We start from the raw sequence: 18389 nt of genomic DNA, 5'->3' as shown, positions 1-18389 counted from the left end.
CATGAGAGCAGTTTGAGAGCATGAAATAGGTTTCTTCCAGTTTAAACTAAGCTGGAAGGTGTTCCACAGGAGTGCTTCAGATTTGTACTCTAATCACTGCAAGCTGTTTTGTCTGTATGACTTGACCATAACTAATCCAGAGGAGCTGCCTTCTCTTTTTGCCTTCTTGAGATCTCAATTACTATAAATCCTACAGTTAAGGTAGTTTTTCATTTTCTTTATTAGACTATAGAGAAAAGCTTTGAAAAATAGCAATAGTTTAAATATTGTGCAAAAGCTTAGAAACCTATGAATTCCATGTGTAGATGTCTTGTTTTTACAAGACCAGAATTGGCCCTTAAACCACACTGAAGAATGGCAGTGTAGAATCTGGAGTCATTTCCTTGGATTCATAATAGATATTATTAGATTACTTGTTTTGTCTTCTAACCTTAATAATTACCACTTTTGTTTGTAATTGCAAATTTTCTTTCATGCAGTTTGCTATTCTTCAAATGACAGTGACTTCTAACGTAATTTGCTATAACTTTCAGTAGTTTTAAATGAGATATTTTACTTGTTTTGGCTTGACCAAGTTTGTCTAGCATGTAACATAACCTTGAAATATAATGTTATCAGTCCATTTTCCTCTGTAGGATTTAGAATACTATAAAAGAATTGGAGGGGAAGAGGGGTTTGTGATAATACCCTTTTTTTGTTTTGAGTTTCTTAATTCAATTTGTGTGTAGTCTTCCTTCCCCCCACTTTAGCATCAGATTTTATTTTTTTCCCTTGCATTTTTCCTTAAACTTATTTTATTTGAAAATAATTATTTAAAAGTAATTTATTTTCTTGGAATGTTTCAGGTTTTGAATTGATGCTACCTAATACTCGCCTAATACCTACCTTGTCTTTTGCCAGTTTCCTTCAGCATCATGTAATGAAGAGGAGGGATAAGGCCCTTCAAAGTTTGTTTGTCAGTGCTGTTAAATGTGGTTTTAAGAGTCTTTGAATTCAGACAACCTGGACTTAGCCATGTAGAAATACTATGGAATTTCTGATCTGCATGCAGAAATTACAAGAATGAAGTATGATACATTAATGTTCATGAAAGCAAGAATAATAAAACTTTTTTCTTTGCAGATGCATTCTGTATGAAAATGCTTTTGCAGTAGTTTGAGTACAGTCCAATTTTGTGTCTTTCTGTCCCTTGTTTCCCACATTTGTATTCCAGCTGTTGTCTTCCTATACCCAGCAGTTAACAAAAATTTTCTGTCAGTGATTTGACAAAGGGAAGAGGAAGGTGTAGAATATGAATGAGTAATAAATTATGGCCTGAAAAAGCTTTCATCTCTTAATCAGAATCAAAATACGGCTAAAATTTACGCCAATGTTTTTTGTTACTATTTAATGTCAATCTGTTACTAGCAGATGTAAAAAATATTCCAGTTCCTAACTTTTTTTTTTTCTATACTAGAGAATTAAACATGTGTGGGGAAAAGGAACTGTAATCTTTTGATCCTGTTAGACCAGGAAAAAGAAAGATGGATAGTAGGACAGAATTTAGAAGATAGAATCAACCTATTGTGCATGCTTGCTGGCTGGAACTTTTGTTCTCCAGTATTTTTACTTGGCACAAAGTTAGTTTAAAATGGGAGTGAGGGGAGTTTCAGTTGTTATTCAAACATAAATCTGGAATAACTTACTGTGTATTAGGAATGAATGCCTGGCACGTCCTAAAGACAAAATACTCGGTCTGAAATTATGCTGTGTATTAGCAAAGGAAAAATAACATGGTATTACGTGACATAAATAAAAGTAGAGAAGTTTCTGTAAAGCTCACTGTATAATTCCATCCAGCACACCCACACTTAGTATTTGCTGAACAAAGATTAAGGGCAACAAATCAAGACATAAATTTTGTAGTTGTCTTGGCAAAACATTTTTCTGAGAATGATTACTTGCCAAGTCTTTATGAATTTGAAGATAAATGTCCTGTCTGCAAACTGAGCAAACCCTCTTTTAGTTAATAATTGGCAAAACAGTTCTGTCTTTGTGCGTAAAAGATTACAAGTGACTGTAGCTCTACTTATAATATTAATTAATATTTAGGCATTAGCTCTATGTAGCCTCCTTTACCACCTTAGTGCTTTACTTTGTGCGTATACTACTGTTATTGGCCACACAAAAGTCTTTTTTGCTACTTCATTTGGATAAAGGGGGCAAAACATGTAGGAAGCCAAGTGCATAAAACAAGCTTAAAAAATGAGTAATTGCATTCATTTATTTGTTTCTGGGTATTCCAGATCTTGATCACAAATAGTGGAGAGAGCTGAGAAGTACAGGTCACTTATTTCCGATTGTCTGCATTTGAAGTATTCTTCAAATACTTCGTTTAGGCTTTAAAAACTTGAAAACTTTTGCAGCTACAGTGTGTGGTTTTAGTTGTCTTTTTAGATCAGAATTTTCAGTAGTTCGGCTTTTCACAGGGGAAAATTTTTATCAAAAGTTACCAGGCAAATGGCTCCTGTAAGTCTAGTTTTTTAGTTTTACAGTATATTACTGTGGTCATTAGAGACATGCACTTTAAACATTTTTCAGTGTATAGAGAGAAGTTCTGAAGAGAAAACTCTGAAATAATTTTGATGTAAAATGGTGTCTCCAATGCAGTATTTTTAAAAGATGATTGTAATACAGAACACTAAAAGGATTTCTTTCTGTGGTGTCCATACCATTCAGGCGATTAACTTCTAGTTATTAGAAACTGAATCACTTGAATTAAAGCAAAATTTTTGTAACTTAGCAAGCACAGTAATAATACATTCCACTGCTTTTGCAATATTATAGGAACCAGAACAGCTATATTTAAAGGAATGTAAATAATTACTCTGTTTTCTTTCAGATATAGGGGGGAGGGAAATGAACTCATGTTACATTTGGCTTTCTCAGCAGAGATGTTGGAGGCAGTAAACTTTTGGCCTCTTGCTTATGAGTTCTTTGCTACTGAGATTACCTGTCAACATAAACATGGAGGACAGTTCTTTGACCACTAATTGCCAGTTTAAAATTTCACTGATGATATTTACACAGGAAAATTATGTTTTGTTTATTGCTGCTGAAAATTCAGTAGTGAAGTGAGTTTGCCCATTTGCTGCAAGTGAGGCAGGAAAGGGACATAATGGGTTTCCTTCACTAGATCAAAGCGTGTCTTTCAGTTACTGTCATGTATCCTTACCATCAGTAATATTTGTGTTACACAAAAGTAAAAGATGTGTGACTTCTGACACCTTAATTGGCAAAGGTAGCAGTATCAAAACCAACACAAACGAACAGAGTCTTACAGGTAGTCTTCATATAGAATACTTGGGACATTTCAAAACGAGAGTAGAGAGAAGGATGACAAAAGATGCAAACATGGAAAAAACTTGAGTTTGGAAAGAAATTGAGATTCTTTGCCTTAGAAATAAGATGTAATAATAATACATAAAAATGCAAAGAGTAGAACTAGTAGACACTTTCCCGTTCTCTGTAATAAGGCGAGGGTTTGCTTACTGCTTTCAGATTCACCCACATATTACTCTTCGTACAGATAATTTCAAAAGCAAAATTTCAAAACATTAAAATAATATTATTTTTATGTCAGTAGGATCTGTAGAGACAAATCCAAATTATTTCCTCTTCTTCCTAGTCTGTTTCTGTCATAGAAATCTGTAATTCTTTCAGTTTTTTGACTATTCCACTTGCTGTATGCTTCATAACTTTAATGGTTGTTGATAGACGTTTTCAACCCCCCAGCCCCACTTTTGAGTAGAGCAGCACTGAGTAAAGCAGTAAGCGTGCCTGAACGTACTTAACGTTTTGTTTGTCACTAATGAGTTTCAGACTGTGGAGAGTGCACTTTCCTTCTCTATCTTCAGTTCATCAACTGAAACTGATGTTCCAGGAGATTTTGTCTGATAGGGTATTGTTTGCGTTTTCTGACCTGCAAGTTGCCTCGTACTTCGTTACAGTCAGGTGGGTTTATCAATAGTATTTGAGTCAAGACTCCCTTTCAGTACCGAATGCTACTAGGTAGTGATGCTCTGTCAATAGTAGTTTTCACAAACATCGTACACTTTGTTGAGAAAGAAGGAGTAGCTTTTGCCGTTACCTCGATGGCTCTCATCAGAGGCCTGTCTCTGGATAGGTTTTGTTATGCAGTACTCCGGTTGAACGTATTACTGTAAATGAAGAAGTGAGTATGCGAAAATTCTGAACTTTGAAAGTTCTTAAAGATTGTGGTAAACTGTTGTTAGCGTAACTTCAGTGTGCTTTGAACTTTTACTAGTTAATTAATAAGATCTTGCAGGAAATCTCCTTTCTGATTGATATAGATGTGGATTCAGATGGGGGTTTGAGGGCTAGGTGGGGTAACTGTCTCCTATAGTCACCTTGTGTGGTACAGAGGTGTAGTTGCTGTGACAGGTGGAACACATTTAATCTTGGCTCAGGTGGCATTAATAGTCTGTCTGTGGGACATCTCTGTTCTTAATATCTGCAGAGCTGCTGCTGCTGGAGCACCTTCATGTTTTCTTGACAATCTTTGTACACTTTGGATAATAATCCTTCAATCTTGAATGACCTGACTCTTGGGTGCGTTGGTCCCACAGTCTTTCATTAGCAGGAAAGTTGTCTTGGTGTGGAACATTTCTTGATGTCGCCCACAATGTACATTTATATATAGACAAGAAAAACATGTTTCTTATCTGTAACTATTGTTCTTTGACCTGTGTTCTCTATGTGTTCAAGACTCACTCTTCTGCATTTGTTCACGGGAGCGCTTGCAGGAGTGTTCAAGTTTTTCTCAGTCTCCAAAATCCTAAGAGGGGAAAGGGCTAACTTTTTAGTGCTGCCTGCAAAGCATACAGATGTCACAGTCCTGTAAATACACCCCTTTGGATATTATTGAGGAAAAAAATTATCTTGCTTTCACTATTTAAATGGATGTATTTGGAATGAATGTGGAAAAAGCCCCATATAGGTAACAGAAGAGTAGCAGTTGCAAATAAGCAGGTCTTTTAATGATTAAACTGATCCTCAAGACTAAAGACATTTGCAAGATTTCCATTTATATGGAAGCAGAACTCTTCTTATGTAAATGAATTATGGAAGAAATATGAAGTTGCATACTTCAGCAAGTAACATAAATTTATATCCAGTAATGACCAAGGGTATTGTGAGTTTGTTGCCCTAACTCATACCAGTCTAAAATTAATGTACTTTCCTCTGAAAATACCTGATATTTGCATCTGTCAAAAAGAAATAACTGATCTAGATGTCCCATAGATCTAGCATCCATTATATTAATTCCTAAGTTTTGCATTATTAAATCATACCATGAAATGTGCAGGAAAGCTTACAATCAAGTGTGTACTTAAAAATCAGTTTAGTTGAAGACTGTAAGCATTAACTCCTCATCATGTGATTGTGGTATTTTAATTGGCAGAAGACTTAAATTAACTTGAGTGCCTTAGATACATATATCTGTATCTTTCTGTGTTTGAATTTCTGTGAAATGTAATTTCAACTTTACATATGCTGGTTTCATAATTTTTAATATTAACATGTCAGCATCCTGAAGATAAATAAGGTGGGCTGAAGAGTATGTATCAGTAATTAGCTTGATATTAGTGTTGTTACTTGATGAAACCTACATAGCGTGGAACCTACATATCAGTTCTTGTTAAAATTGCTTTTGTTTCTTGTGGTCAGTTGTCGTAGTCGTTCATAGCCTTTATTCATTCCTGAGATTTTGCTCAGAGTAGACTTTTACTGAAAACTGGAATAGGAAGGTGCTAGGTTGTTTTATAAATTGTGAATATAGAAGGAGAAAGGCACTGGAGGGCACAAGTACTTTGTTATTTTGGGGGTCTTTAAATTGTTGGGCAACCCAACAGCTTTAACATTCGAAAATTTCTCAGCTTTGCAGTTTCAAATAAAGGATGTACACTTTGTCCGTTTTGAATAACCAATTATTTATGAAATGTGAAATACTACTTTTAAAATCCAGAAAAATGAGTTAAATTATCATTCTTGCTAGCAGAACCTAGGTAAGTTTTGTAGAGCGAGATCTAATTTTATTACACAAACTGATAATAGATGGAAAGGCAGACAAGCTTTTGAGCATGTAACGTTTTCTTCTGCAGCAACATCGGGATAAGTGCAGTTTGAAAATACCTGTTATATTTGTGCTTACTGGGCTAATTTGAAGGGAAAAGGCTATCTCTAGCATATGAGGAGATGCTTGGAAGGAAAGAAATGGTAAAGCTGTGAAGCAAGTAAGGATCACTTGCAGAACTCTTGTGTAGTGCAGGAAGAAGAACATTGGGGTTTGCCATAATAACTAGCTCATGACAATATTTGGTAGAGTGACAGCTTTTAGTTCTTAAGCTCTGCATTTAAAAGTGTTTTGTAGGACTCCCTTGAGGGTCAGGAGTGAGAGTTAATGAAATGGCTTTTTTGTGAAAAATGTTCTGCACTTGGTTACTGAATGTTTGTCCATTTTCCCTTCTGTGTGTGTGTTGATCCTAGTAAATAATAGTTGTTTGATTTTACTCAGAATTTCGTGAAGCATATAAAGTTCTTCCATGTGCATATCTAAAATTCATAGATTTTTTTTGTATTAAAAGGTAATTTTCAATCAGAAGATTTTCATAATTTGTTTTCAAGATCATATGAGAAACTGGCAACTTTACTTCCAGGGAAAGTTTAATAAAGTCTGTCTTGTCTGATTTAAAGATCAGCTTTGTGTCTTGTGTCTTTCGGTCATATGTATGCATATACATGGAGATAATAGATGCTTAATTTCATTTGTTAAAGTAGAATTTTAAAGCTAACTGGTTCCTGCTACGTGAAGTTCCATTTTTGAGATCTATCCGTATCCTTTGTACATATATGTAAATCATATGAAAATTATTCATGTATAATTAGGGATAAAAAATCTACTTGAAGTTCCTATTTGAGAGTTCCAAAACACAGTGGCAATTATTTCCAAAAGCGCTTAATATTTTGTAATAGTGATATAAGCATCAGTCTGAAATCAGCAGGAATACTCATTGAGAAGAATAAAGCATAAATTTTAGAAACCTATTTCCTAGTATCTCTCCAAGACTGAACATACCTGGATTTCACTGTCTTTTCTCTCTAGTACTGCAGTAGTACATCGTGAAACCACAAGATGAGTTTGTCTTTCAGATGGGGGGGGGCATTGCTTTGTTTGCTTATGGGTTTTGCCATAGATAATCACTTCCAGTTTTTTGTGTGTGCTTTGTCTTCTCTAAAGGTCGCTTATATGCAATGCAAACAGGGATGAAGATTGATAGTAAAACCCCAGAATGCCGTAAATTTCTATCCAAACTTATGGATCAGTTGGAAGCTGTAAGTAGAATTTATTGCTCTCCTCTAAAATGATTAATGATGTCACTTTAATTTTTATTTAAGCATCTGCAAATACTGTCTTTTCTCTGTCAGCAGTCATTGATGCAACTGTTCTGTATGCAGACATACTGTATGAATTTAAGTGGTATGTAATAAATTGGGAGAAAGATTGAAAAGACATAAAGCTATATGTGTATGTTTATATGTATGTATGCATGCACAAACATAACTGTAATTTTATACAGCAGAGATTTGCTGTAAGATTTTGTTTAGACATGAATTATGATACTTTATATATATATATGTAATTATGATACTTCTATGTATACTTTTTTACATATTCTCATGAGAAATCATAACTCATTATGAAATAAATGCAGGAGTTCGAGAAGCCTTTTTTTTATTGATTTTTCTTTGATTCCTTGAAGTCTGTGAGAGATATTTTCACTGCTGTAGGTCTGGCTAGCCTAGTCCTTGGTTGCTTTTGAAATTTTTGACCTTAAACTGTTGTACCCAGGGAGTTCTTGAAGACATTTTTTAAAGATAAGGATACTTCTGATTGTATCCTCTGTTAGAGATTGGATATCTTATACTATGAATTTTTGTAAGCACAGTCTTATCTGTATGCATAAGGGAGAGCTATGCCATGCTCTTTTGAGGGGACCTGGTAGTATTAAAAAGCAAACAATCTTAAATAGAACAGAGTTAAACCAAGAAAGGTAAAGTCATTTTACAGATGGTCAGTTTAAGTTCCAGGAGCTGTTTATGCTCACATGCTGTAGTTTTCGATAGTTTCGAAGGAAGTAGTGTGTGGCTTTTGAGGTTTAAGTGCTCATTTGGAAGCAGAAAGTAACATTGAAAAATGAAGCAGTAGTTCTTTTTGTGTTCAGTGTTAGTGATTCCATCCCCAATCTAGCCATAGCAATGCCTAAAGAGTTTGTGTGAACTAATACAACAGCCTTCAGTTCTTCAGAAAAAAAAAATGGAACGTGAACCATTTGTCTTTCTTTCATACCTTGCTTGCTATATTTTATCTCTGATTTTTAGCAATGGAAAACCCAGTATACTGTGCCTTCTTGGTGTGTTATTTCATCAAATTTTGACATCTTTAATGGGTCTGGCCTTCATATTAAGAGGTGAAGAGCAGTGGCAGGAGATGTGAGATTAAAACTCTGAAAGATTTTGCTCTTTATTTCCCGAGGATTGTTAAAATTTGTTGGATCCCTTGTGGTACTGCAGCAACTAATCTGTCTGCAGTGTTCAGTTAGCGCTTTTGTTTCAAATTTGGAAAGACTAGAAAAGCAGGCAAAACTCATGGTTTCATCTTTCAGTTGCTGGTAGGATTGTCCATGTGACACACGCTCAGGTGTTGAAGTTCCTTCTATGTAGCCAAGTGGTGGAAGGATGGATAGAGCACTTCTAAGCAGATCTAGTACAGCATTTTTGGGGCTAGGAAGTGTGGATATATTGACAAAGCTGGACCTCAGCAGTACTTTAATAGCAGCCATTTTCAGCCTGCCCTTAACCATCAGGGGGCACAAAGGGGTGCTGCAGGGCTGTGCTAAATGTTTCTCACAGCTTTCGGTGGATTGCCACAACTGATTATTTTAGAGGTTAAGACAGAAGCTTACAATCTTGAACTTTATAGTGGCAAAAAATAAATCTGGAAATTACAAGATGTGTTCTTTGCAAGAAACCACAATATTCCAAATATCTGAGTTAACAAAATACAGTGATTTTGTATGCAAAATGTGTGTTTCTGTCAGAAATATTTTTAGATATGGTTGTGTTGTTTTGCTTTTCTAATAGGTAACTGTTTCATTTAAATTTTTTTAGTAAAAATCAACCAAATCTGCTTGATTTTAGATTCAAATTATGAATCATAATTTAAAACATCCTTACTGCTGTACTGCATCACAGACTGTAGGAAGGGTAATTTCAAAAGTGAACAACTTGGTTAATATTTTTAGATGCGATGTAGTATGTAACTGAGTGTCATTTGTGCATTTGAAATCATCACCATTCAACATCAGATCAAATATAGTAATAAGTTATTTTCTGAGTGTAAGATGTATATATTGGCTGGTGAAATATATATATATATATATATATATATATATATATATAAAAAACCAAATCATTTTCTTCCTCAATTAGCTGCAGTGTTTTCTTTCAGTTACATATCTTGCAACTTACAAGTTGTGGTACACTCACAAGAAAAACAATTACACTTTGTAAAACAGATACTTTTTGAAAACTGCATAGAGTATGAGTTTGACAAAAGTCTTCAAATTTAAAGTTCTGTTTGGAAAGTTTATATTTCACTACTGAAATCAAGCGACTTTTCTGGCAATACTCTATGTATTAAAAAGTTGGCAGCAATCTAAAAAATATGGAAATACAACCTGCATGATTAAATTTTCTTCACACACACAGTGAGGAATAACTGCCATTCAGAGTTTGTTTTTAAATCTTTTGGCAAAATAAAGGCTGCAGGTTAGTATCATGCAGTGTTCCTGTTTTTGTTCGCTAAGGATAACCTGAGATTTCCTTATGTGTGAACAGTAAGCCTATTCAGAAACTGTAAATCCACCTGTTGTAACTGTTAGAAGGTTATTTGCTTTACTGATTTTTATTAGGAAACCTGAGGATTCTTGTACTCTGGTCTTTGAAAAGAGGTCTGTGAATTGCAGTATGCTGCTTACACTGAAAATTCCAGTAAACCCATAGGTCACTAGGCCAGTCAAGGTAGGGCTCAGGCACTTTGAAAGATGTCATGAATTGCAAGTGAAATAACCTCACAAGAGGGAAGATACATGATCACTCTGACCTACAATACCTCTATAAAGCATTCATTACTGTATCAATTGAGCTGTGTCGAATGCTGACACAGGCTTCAGAGTGCTTAGTCTTTCGGATAGTAAGAGCAAAAATATCTGTAGATATTCCTTCACAATATTGTAGTTGTGTTTATTTTTAATGTGTTTTTTTGTTTGGTTTGGCCTTTTTTAAAGTATTTTGTCATTGAAGATGGTATTCAGAGATACTCACTCATAATATTTCTCCCTCCAAAAGAATGTTTTCTTTTTAGCATGCTGCTTTTGGTGTTTGTTTTGTTAGAAGCTGGAGATTCATAAAATAATTAAAGTCTACGTTGTGTCTTTTTTAAATTGTACTGGGCTTTGTCTAAATCAGCAGCTTCTTGTGTTTGAATTCAGTTGCAGAATTGTTAGGGTCTAATAAGGTAATGAATGTGTATTTTCAACTTTTTTCAGATGAAAAAGCAATTTGGTGATAATGAAGCAATTACTCAGGAAATTGTTGGTTCTGCTCATGTGGAGAATTATGCTTTGAAAATGTTTTTGTATGCAGACAATGAAGACAGAGCTGGGCAATTTCATAAGTAGGTGAAAATATTTGGTTTTGTTATCTGAATTAAGATACTGGTCAGGAAATTTGAATATCCAAACTGTCTTTAATTTGACTGGAAATCGGGCTCTGATGCATTCATTTCTCTTTCAGCAAACTCAGTTTGTTACTACTTGTGTGTCTCTAACTTCACACATTAACTGGTATCCTCTTCCTTGTGTTTTTTAAGAGGTTGCTCAGCCTTCTAAAACCCCAGGCTAATACTGAGCTTGACATCAAGCACGTTAGTTTGTACTGTCTAATGATATTAAAATAGTTGTGGTGATACAGTATATGGTTTGATTTACAGCAATTACTACAGCATGTTGATGGCTTTTTCCAAGGTAATATAGGACGTCCTATGTCCTATATTGAACATTCTGAACTAGAAACTAAGTGCAGACACATAAGCAGCTTTAAAAAATACTGCAAACTTTCTGCATAGTAGTCAGGAGAATAGCCAATGTGTTGCTAAATTTAAACATTGTGAAGTAAGTTCTGTAACATCAGAGTAAAAGAAAAAAATTTAGTGATGATTGGCTTGAAATAAGCCAGTATGATCTAAAACGTCAGCTCCTAAAATGTGATTCTGAGAGACTGACATTACCAAGTTAGTGAAATGTTTTCTCTTTTACAGAAACATGATAAAGTCCTTTTATACTGCAAGTCTCCTGATAGACGTTCTAACAGTATTTGGGGAACTCTCTGAAGAGGTAGGGATATCAGCGTCTTGTCTGAATGCTTTTCCTAGCTCAGGTGCAAATGTCTGTTTTAGTTCTATAAAGTTGTTTTTATGATTTGTGAATATAAACTTCAAAGATCATAGGTTCTAATTGTGTAGTCCAGTACATGTTAGTAAGTTATAAGGAATTGTGCTAAGTATTTCAAGTAAGTTGTATGTGAAATATTAGACAACTGTTACCTGTTAGAAGATGCTCTATGACTTAAGTATCAGTTAGAAATTCAAAGTCTGATTATTACTGTGGGACACGTAGCATTAGATTGAGCAAGTAGGAATGATTATAGGGAAAAATCATGCAAAGTTCCTGGCTTTTTCCACCTTCACTTTTTTCACCCGGCAAGCAGGAACTTTAGTGCTGGTAATTGAGGTGGAATTGTGTAGTTTTAGTTAGAATAGGTATTTTTGGTTTTGCAACGAACTCCACTTTTAAAAGGTGGAAAAAACCCTTTAAAGTTGGAAGAATGCGAATTTACTTCATAAAAATGGCTTGCTATCTGGCTATTAGGACATGAATGTTTTAATTCAAAAAATTATCTACTAAAGTGACTAACGTTGTGGTCTTTATGGCAAGTAATCTTTTAATCAAACAACTATTCCAGAATAGGCTGAACAAGATCGTGATTGCTTTTACTGAGGCACACCAGAATAATCTCTTGGTGTGTTTTAAAACAAACTTTTCTATTAGGTGCATGGTCAACTGCTCTCTGTTATTCATGGCCCACAGAAGAATTAATCTCTGAAATAGAGGAGCAGGTACTTTTAGTAAAGTATTCCTTGTTCTGAAGTGAGGTTCCTTGTTAAATTAACTGCACGAGAAGCTCAATTTGAAAATATAAGGGTATAGTTGATAACTTCTGGCAAAGAAAAAAGAAATAAGAGAAAGCTGCTACTGACTCATGAAGACAAGTTTCAAATCTTGTTAAAGGAAGGTTGAAATAGCTGGAAAAATAAAGAAGACACAGCAACGATGCTAAACAATCTGAGACAAAATCAGCAAGTGCTGATCACGTAAGTCCTGAATATGTCTTAGGACACCTAAATCTACATGGGTAATCTACAAATATTTGTTTTCTTTCATGCCTGAGTGTTACAGGCTTCCACACTTACACTAGTAAAAATGCCTTTGAACCCAGAAGTTCTGCTGCTTTGCTTGCCTGTAAGAAGCACGTGGTTGTGTTGGTCCCAGGCTGTTCCATGCCCTGCCTGGAATTCACAGACTTGACATCCTGTGTGAAGTCCCCGATCTGATAAGTGTGCCTAACATGCAGGGATATTTGCTCAGTTTAAAATGCAGTTGCTGTGGCTACTTTCATTTGTAAATATTGGAAGGGAGGTAAAAGAATGGTTTTGGTAGTGGTGCGCTTCTTGTATACTATGACATAAAGGAATCTAAGTGCAGATACTAAAGATAGGTCTTGTCCAAGAAGAACACTTGGCCAATTATTTTTGCAAGTTTCCACATCTTCCACAGCCTGGGACTATACCAATCTACAATTTTCATCTATCGAGAGATGTAAGTAAGATTGCTCTTTCATGTATTCTCTTTAAACTGCTACGCACCCTGACATTCTTTACGATACTGAATAGTAACAGTTCCTAGAGCCACGGAGTGAATGCATATAGAATTGGTCTGAAAAGACAATCATCTTAGACTGTAGGAATCCAGTGCACTGGACAGTGCACTGGTTTGGTGGCTCCTCAGAGGTCCTGAAGCAATCCCTCTTGTAGATGGAAAAAATTATTACAAATGTCAATGTAGAATGCTAGCAGTGGTATGTTTACTGTGGAATGTGGTTTTGTTGTTGTTGTTGATTCTGAAAGGACAGAAGTGCTTTGTAATTGGAAAGAAGCAGGATTATTTAATTTTGTTTAATCAGTGAAGACGTTAAAAGAGAGTGTACAGGAAATACAGTAAAAGGTTTGCATGCACTTCTGGCTAGCATCATTACATTTCAACGGTTTCCTTATCCGGTGTCACGTGAAGGAATGATGGGACAAGTACGACATATGACAGTTTTAGACTTTAGCAGAAGCTTTTGTTAGCCTGAAGTAAGCTCAGCCTGACACCTGCTTATATACTGTATGACATCTATGTTCAGACCACCTGCATGTCTTTTCAGTATGACTGCAAAAGGCATAGAAAGCAGATACTTGACACCTAAAATCAGAAAATGGGTATTGTAAATATGTATATTTTTAATTGGCAAGTAGTTGGTTATGGGTAGCGTGAACGGATTGTGTCACAGGAAACAGTGGATGTTCCCTATCTCAATATTGGAACTGGGCAAAAGGAGTTTCTGGAAGGCATGTTTTACAAGGCACAGCTTACATCAGATCAGTAAGAAGCTGCGTGATGGTAGTGTTATTTTCATTTACCTCAGTAGCAACATTTATACAGTAGGGCAGCTGTCTGAAAATGAAGAGCAGGGCATATTAAAAGCAAACTAAAAGCAACAAAATTTAGGTTCTCAATTCTGGAATGATAAGCTTTGCAGTTGGGATGCATAAGGACATAGATCAAACACTTTGTTCCCTTCCCCTCTCTCCGTCCAGTGTTTTGGTGGGGGTTTTTTTGGTCCATTCTTAAATACAGTTTCCCAGGCTCAGCTGTGCCCTGCAGTGGGTCTGCTGGAGCTGGCTGTGTCCAGCACTGGGCAGCCCTGGCCTCTTCTTGCAGATGTCACCTCTGCTGCTCCTTGTTACCAGCACCTGGGCACAGACACCCGATACAACAGCATCTTCACACTTTTTCAGGAAATAATTACAGTATTAGAACAGAGAGGAGATATATGGGCTGTTAAATTTTGAATGTTCTTTCCTAAAAGTGCCATACTCTGGATGTGTATTTTTGCATTTTATGGCTTCTGATGTATTTGTGAATGATGAAAGAATTTTGTCTGTAAACTACCTGGCTAGGAACAATTATTAAAAGAAATTTAACAGAAAACCATGTTTTCCGATTCTACTTTTCCTTTCTGAGCTATAGTGAATGCATTTTAATAAATCTGTCATCAGGATAGGTTTTTTTCTGGAAAACATTTTATTTGCAAAAATGAGGAACGTATCTTTCTCCTGGGCTGCATGAGCATCCTGGTGGATACCCATGTATTAAATATGAGCAAGGGAGCTTGCTGGAGGTATCCATTATGCTGTCAGTCTCTACCCTGTTCTAGATGACAGTGCAATAGACTTTGTGAAGTACAATTTTGAATTTCGTTTTATTAATTCTCAAAAACTTTGGATGTAATTTCAGTCAGGACTTTTAAAGAGAGATTATTCTGTCTACCTCAGTTTCCAAACCGCTTTACCTGTGATTGTTACTGTGGAAATTCGAGTTCACCAGTACCTTGCAGGTGATGATGTTGATGCGAAACATGCCATCAACTTGCATTGTTCACTTGGCCAAATTATTCCACTCATCCTTCTACATTTCTCATCTCTGTTTATATTCAGCCTTGTTCCTTGAAATATATTACCATTACTTCCGAAACTGCTTATTTCTTTTACAACTTTTGACGAAGTAGTTGATTTGCATAATCAGTTTAAGATTTCTTGTAACAATTGAGAATTCTTCCTGGATTAAAAAAAACACTATTGTAACAGTCCCAGAAGATATAAATTGGTCAATCTTAATTTCATGTTTTGACATATTAGGGTTGTACCTAGGAACAGTAAGGTATATTTTAAAAAATTAAATGGAAAATCTCAAAATAGTTGAGCTTCTGACGTTTATTTCAATCACTCGTGTTTTGTGAAAAGAATTCCCAGGTGAATTCCCATGAAAACCCAGGTGAAATGCTTTTCCTCAATTCCTTTTTCCAAGAAACTGAAAAAGTGAAAAATCACATTGATTTTCTTTAAATACTGAAATTAGTACCACATTTTTTCAATTTTGAACTGTTACAGTGAAATGGAATCAGAAGGGCAAGCGGCAGATTCACTTCTCAGTGCTGTTGCTTCATATTGACACCTTTTCAGAAGATAAGGGTTGGCAAAAAATTATATTCATTGTCAATATAGTAATGAATTTTTTGAGAACTATTAATAATTTTTCTAATAACTGAATTATTAAACTTGTTATTAACAGTTTATTTAAAGACGTTATTATCATAATCCCTTGCTGTGCTTGTAGTTTATGTGTTGCTAAAGTCATCTAATTTTTAGCTATGCTGTGAAGATATTAAATCAAAATATTGTCCTAGGATATCACACACACACCACATCAATCTGCAACTACAGCAGTCTTTCTGTATTCATGTTTAAAAATAAATTTTTAAAATTTAAAATAAATTAGATTTTTTATATAAAATAAAAAGATTTTATGTTATCAGCTGTAGTAGCATTTTAAGTTTCAGATATTTGAATCTAAAGTAAATAATCATGTAAGTTTACGGAGATAGGAAGTTTTCTTTATTATTTTACATCAGTGTTTACTACACAGTGCTCAGTCTTTCACAGTAGATGGTGTTGATATTTATTTCCTTTTCCTGGTATGCTGTGCTAAGTGAAGATCTCCATATTTTCCTTCTATGCTGAGACCCTGTTAGAGCTGTTCCTTTTATATATTTTTTTTTTTTTTTTAATTCACCGATTAATTTCACACATGCTGTTTGTCTTTAAAGAGGTGTCAGGTGATAGCAGAGAGAGCAGTTTAGTTTTATAATCTTTTCTCGGAGCGGAAAACTTACGTACATTTCTGTTTTGAATGCGTTAATTCTCATGAGTGAGTGGTTAACATGGCTGGCCTGTCCCTCCCCCAGAACGCCCAGCACAGGAAGTACGCCAGGTGGAAGGCGGCGTACATTCATAACTGCTTGAAGAACGGAGAGACTCCTCAGCCTGGGCCTATTGGAATGGAAGGAGAAGGCTTCGGTATGTGCTTCTCTTTTCTTTTCAGAAGAGCAGAGGGCTGGGCCAAGACCAAAATGATGGTACACACAGTTCTTCAGAGCACCGCTCAGGAAGCACAGCTTCTCTGTTTAATGTTGCATTCACGGTGGGCAGCCTTCTGCTTTTTCTGTTCTGCTTCTCCTACTGTTATTTTTATTAGACTTTACTATTTGGTTGATTTATTTAATAAAATACTCTTTTTTTTCTTTTTCTTTTTTTTTTTTTTGTGATGGAGATTATTATTTTGAATACAGCTACTCTCTAAGAAGGCATTGTCACCTTTGGGCCAGAACCGTGTGTTTTTTTAACGCTACCCACAGTCCTTCATTTAAATTTCTTCTGTAAAGTTATGATCCCTTTGCCAGTTTATCCTCTGTCAGAAGTTAAATAGGAATCAAAACCTGATTGATTATAGATGAATTCTGCTTCAAAGCAAACACCTGATTGCGAGACAACCGCTTCCTCCCCATATAATAATGTGGTTTTCAAAACAGGTTATGGCTTACTGTTTTTAGATTGAATTTCCTGCTGCTTTCTCATTTATCCCCCTTTTCCTTGTGTTTTTAGTTACTCCCTGTGTTCTTCTGGCTACCTGACTTTCCTGTACAGGATTCTTTGAAGTTACCTCCTTAATTGTAGATAAAAAGTGGTGATTTCCAAGGACACCCGCGTACCAAAATGGGTGTTTATCAGAACACGTTGTTCTAAACCTCCCAAATTGTAATTTTTCCTGTCTTCTATTTAATGCACTCAGACCTGTCTAGATTCTGCTACTAATTTAAAAGTCCTAGCTCTTCAATAAGAAACATTAGGGATATCCAAACCTTTCTCATTTAGAGCTTTTTAAAAAACAGACACCACCACTGTGAGCAGATGCAAGCTAGCTCCCCAGGAAGTAACAGAACACATGCTAAGCAGAGACTGTCTTACAAGAGCGCATAGATCGCATCCTAACCTATTCTGAGAAAGACAGCTCCATTCTCTTATTTTGTTACCTGTATTTTTACTAGAAAAAACTAAACAATCAAATCAGAGCTGCCGTATTATTTCTAAACTTTATAAATATTACCCTATTTCTGTAGATCCACAGACTTCACAGATATGTGCAAGTTTTTGTGAAGTCAAATGAAATTACATGCAAACCTTTTTTGTTACGCTGCTGAAATAGATAATAGTATTGCTCTTCTGTTTATAAACTTATCATGCCTTTCAGTTATTGATAAAAGCAAAATATGTGCAAAAATGGAATACATCAAAATAGAAGCGATATGTAATTTTTAAATTAACTTTCAAAATATTTTCATTCTTTTACTTTTCCACTGTTTGCAGTTTTTCTGTGCTTAATGCTTAATGAATGTTTAATTCTTTTTGCATTTCACCAGTTGCTTTTGATAGCTATCAGTTTCATCCATAAAGGGTCTCTTTGTTTTCCTTCTCAATCAGCGCAGAAGCTTGAAATGCAAATTTTAAATGGGAATCTCTTACAGAAATAGGATGTCTTTGGAACGGGTTCTTTCATTATGCAAACTAAAACGGACTAATTCCGCACAATGACAATAACCTCTATAATTCTTCAGATATCTAATGAAACAACTAAGAAGATGAAATGACTTGAAATTTTCCTCTGAGCTAGTATATGAGGTTGTGGCTTGAATAAATGTTGCTTAAGTTGATGCTCACTTGTCTCTTAACTTCAGCTTGAATTTAGTAAAACAGGTTTTTCTAATAGAAAGGATCAATAAATCTCCAATGAAAAAGACGTAAGTCTAACTTGTAGAGTATGGCTTGTCTCTAACTTCTAGAGCCACCTTGTAGAGGGGGCTACATAAAGTTCTATGAGCATATTTATTAATACATATGATCCATATATTTACATGTGCGAGCACACACACATATTTATACACACAGAAATATTTATTTATTTGTTTCCATTCATTCATGTTTGGGGGCTGTA

The 18389-nt window shown here is 35.3% G+C and overlaps 1 protein-coding gene across 3 annotated transcripts in view; it reads left to right on the top strand.

The window, feature by feature from the left end:
* VTA1 (vesicle trafficking 1) overlaps nt 1–18389 on the top strand; it is a 42876-nt gene that overhangs the window by 7325 nt on the left and 17162 nt on the right. For all 3 annotated transcript variants that reach the window (XM_086461171.1, XM_086461170.1, XM_086461169.1), the window contains exons 2-5: nt 7301–7395; nt 10671–10798; nt 11441–11516; nt 16306–16417. In XM_086461171.1, coding sequence (XP_086317297.1) covers nt 7301–7395; nt 10671–10798; nt 11441–11516; nt 16306–16417 — 411 coding nt within the window. The remainder of the gene's footprint in view (nt 1–7300; nt 7396–10670; nt 10799–11440; nt 11517–16305; nt 16418–18389) is intronic.

The sequence above is a fragment of the Leptosomus discolor genome, chromosome 2 (assembly GCF_034619465.1).
Source record: "Leptosomus discolor isolate bLepDis1 chromosome 2, bLepDis1.hap2, whole genome shotgun sequence".
Taxonomy (NCBI): Eukaryota; Metazoa; Chordata; class Aves; order Leptosomiformes; family Leptosomidae; genus Leptosomus; species Leptosomus discolor.
Note: the sequence above shows the minus strand (reverse complement) of the source record. Positions and strands in the feature narration are given on the sequence as shown.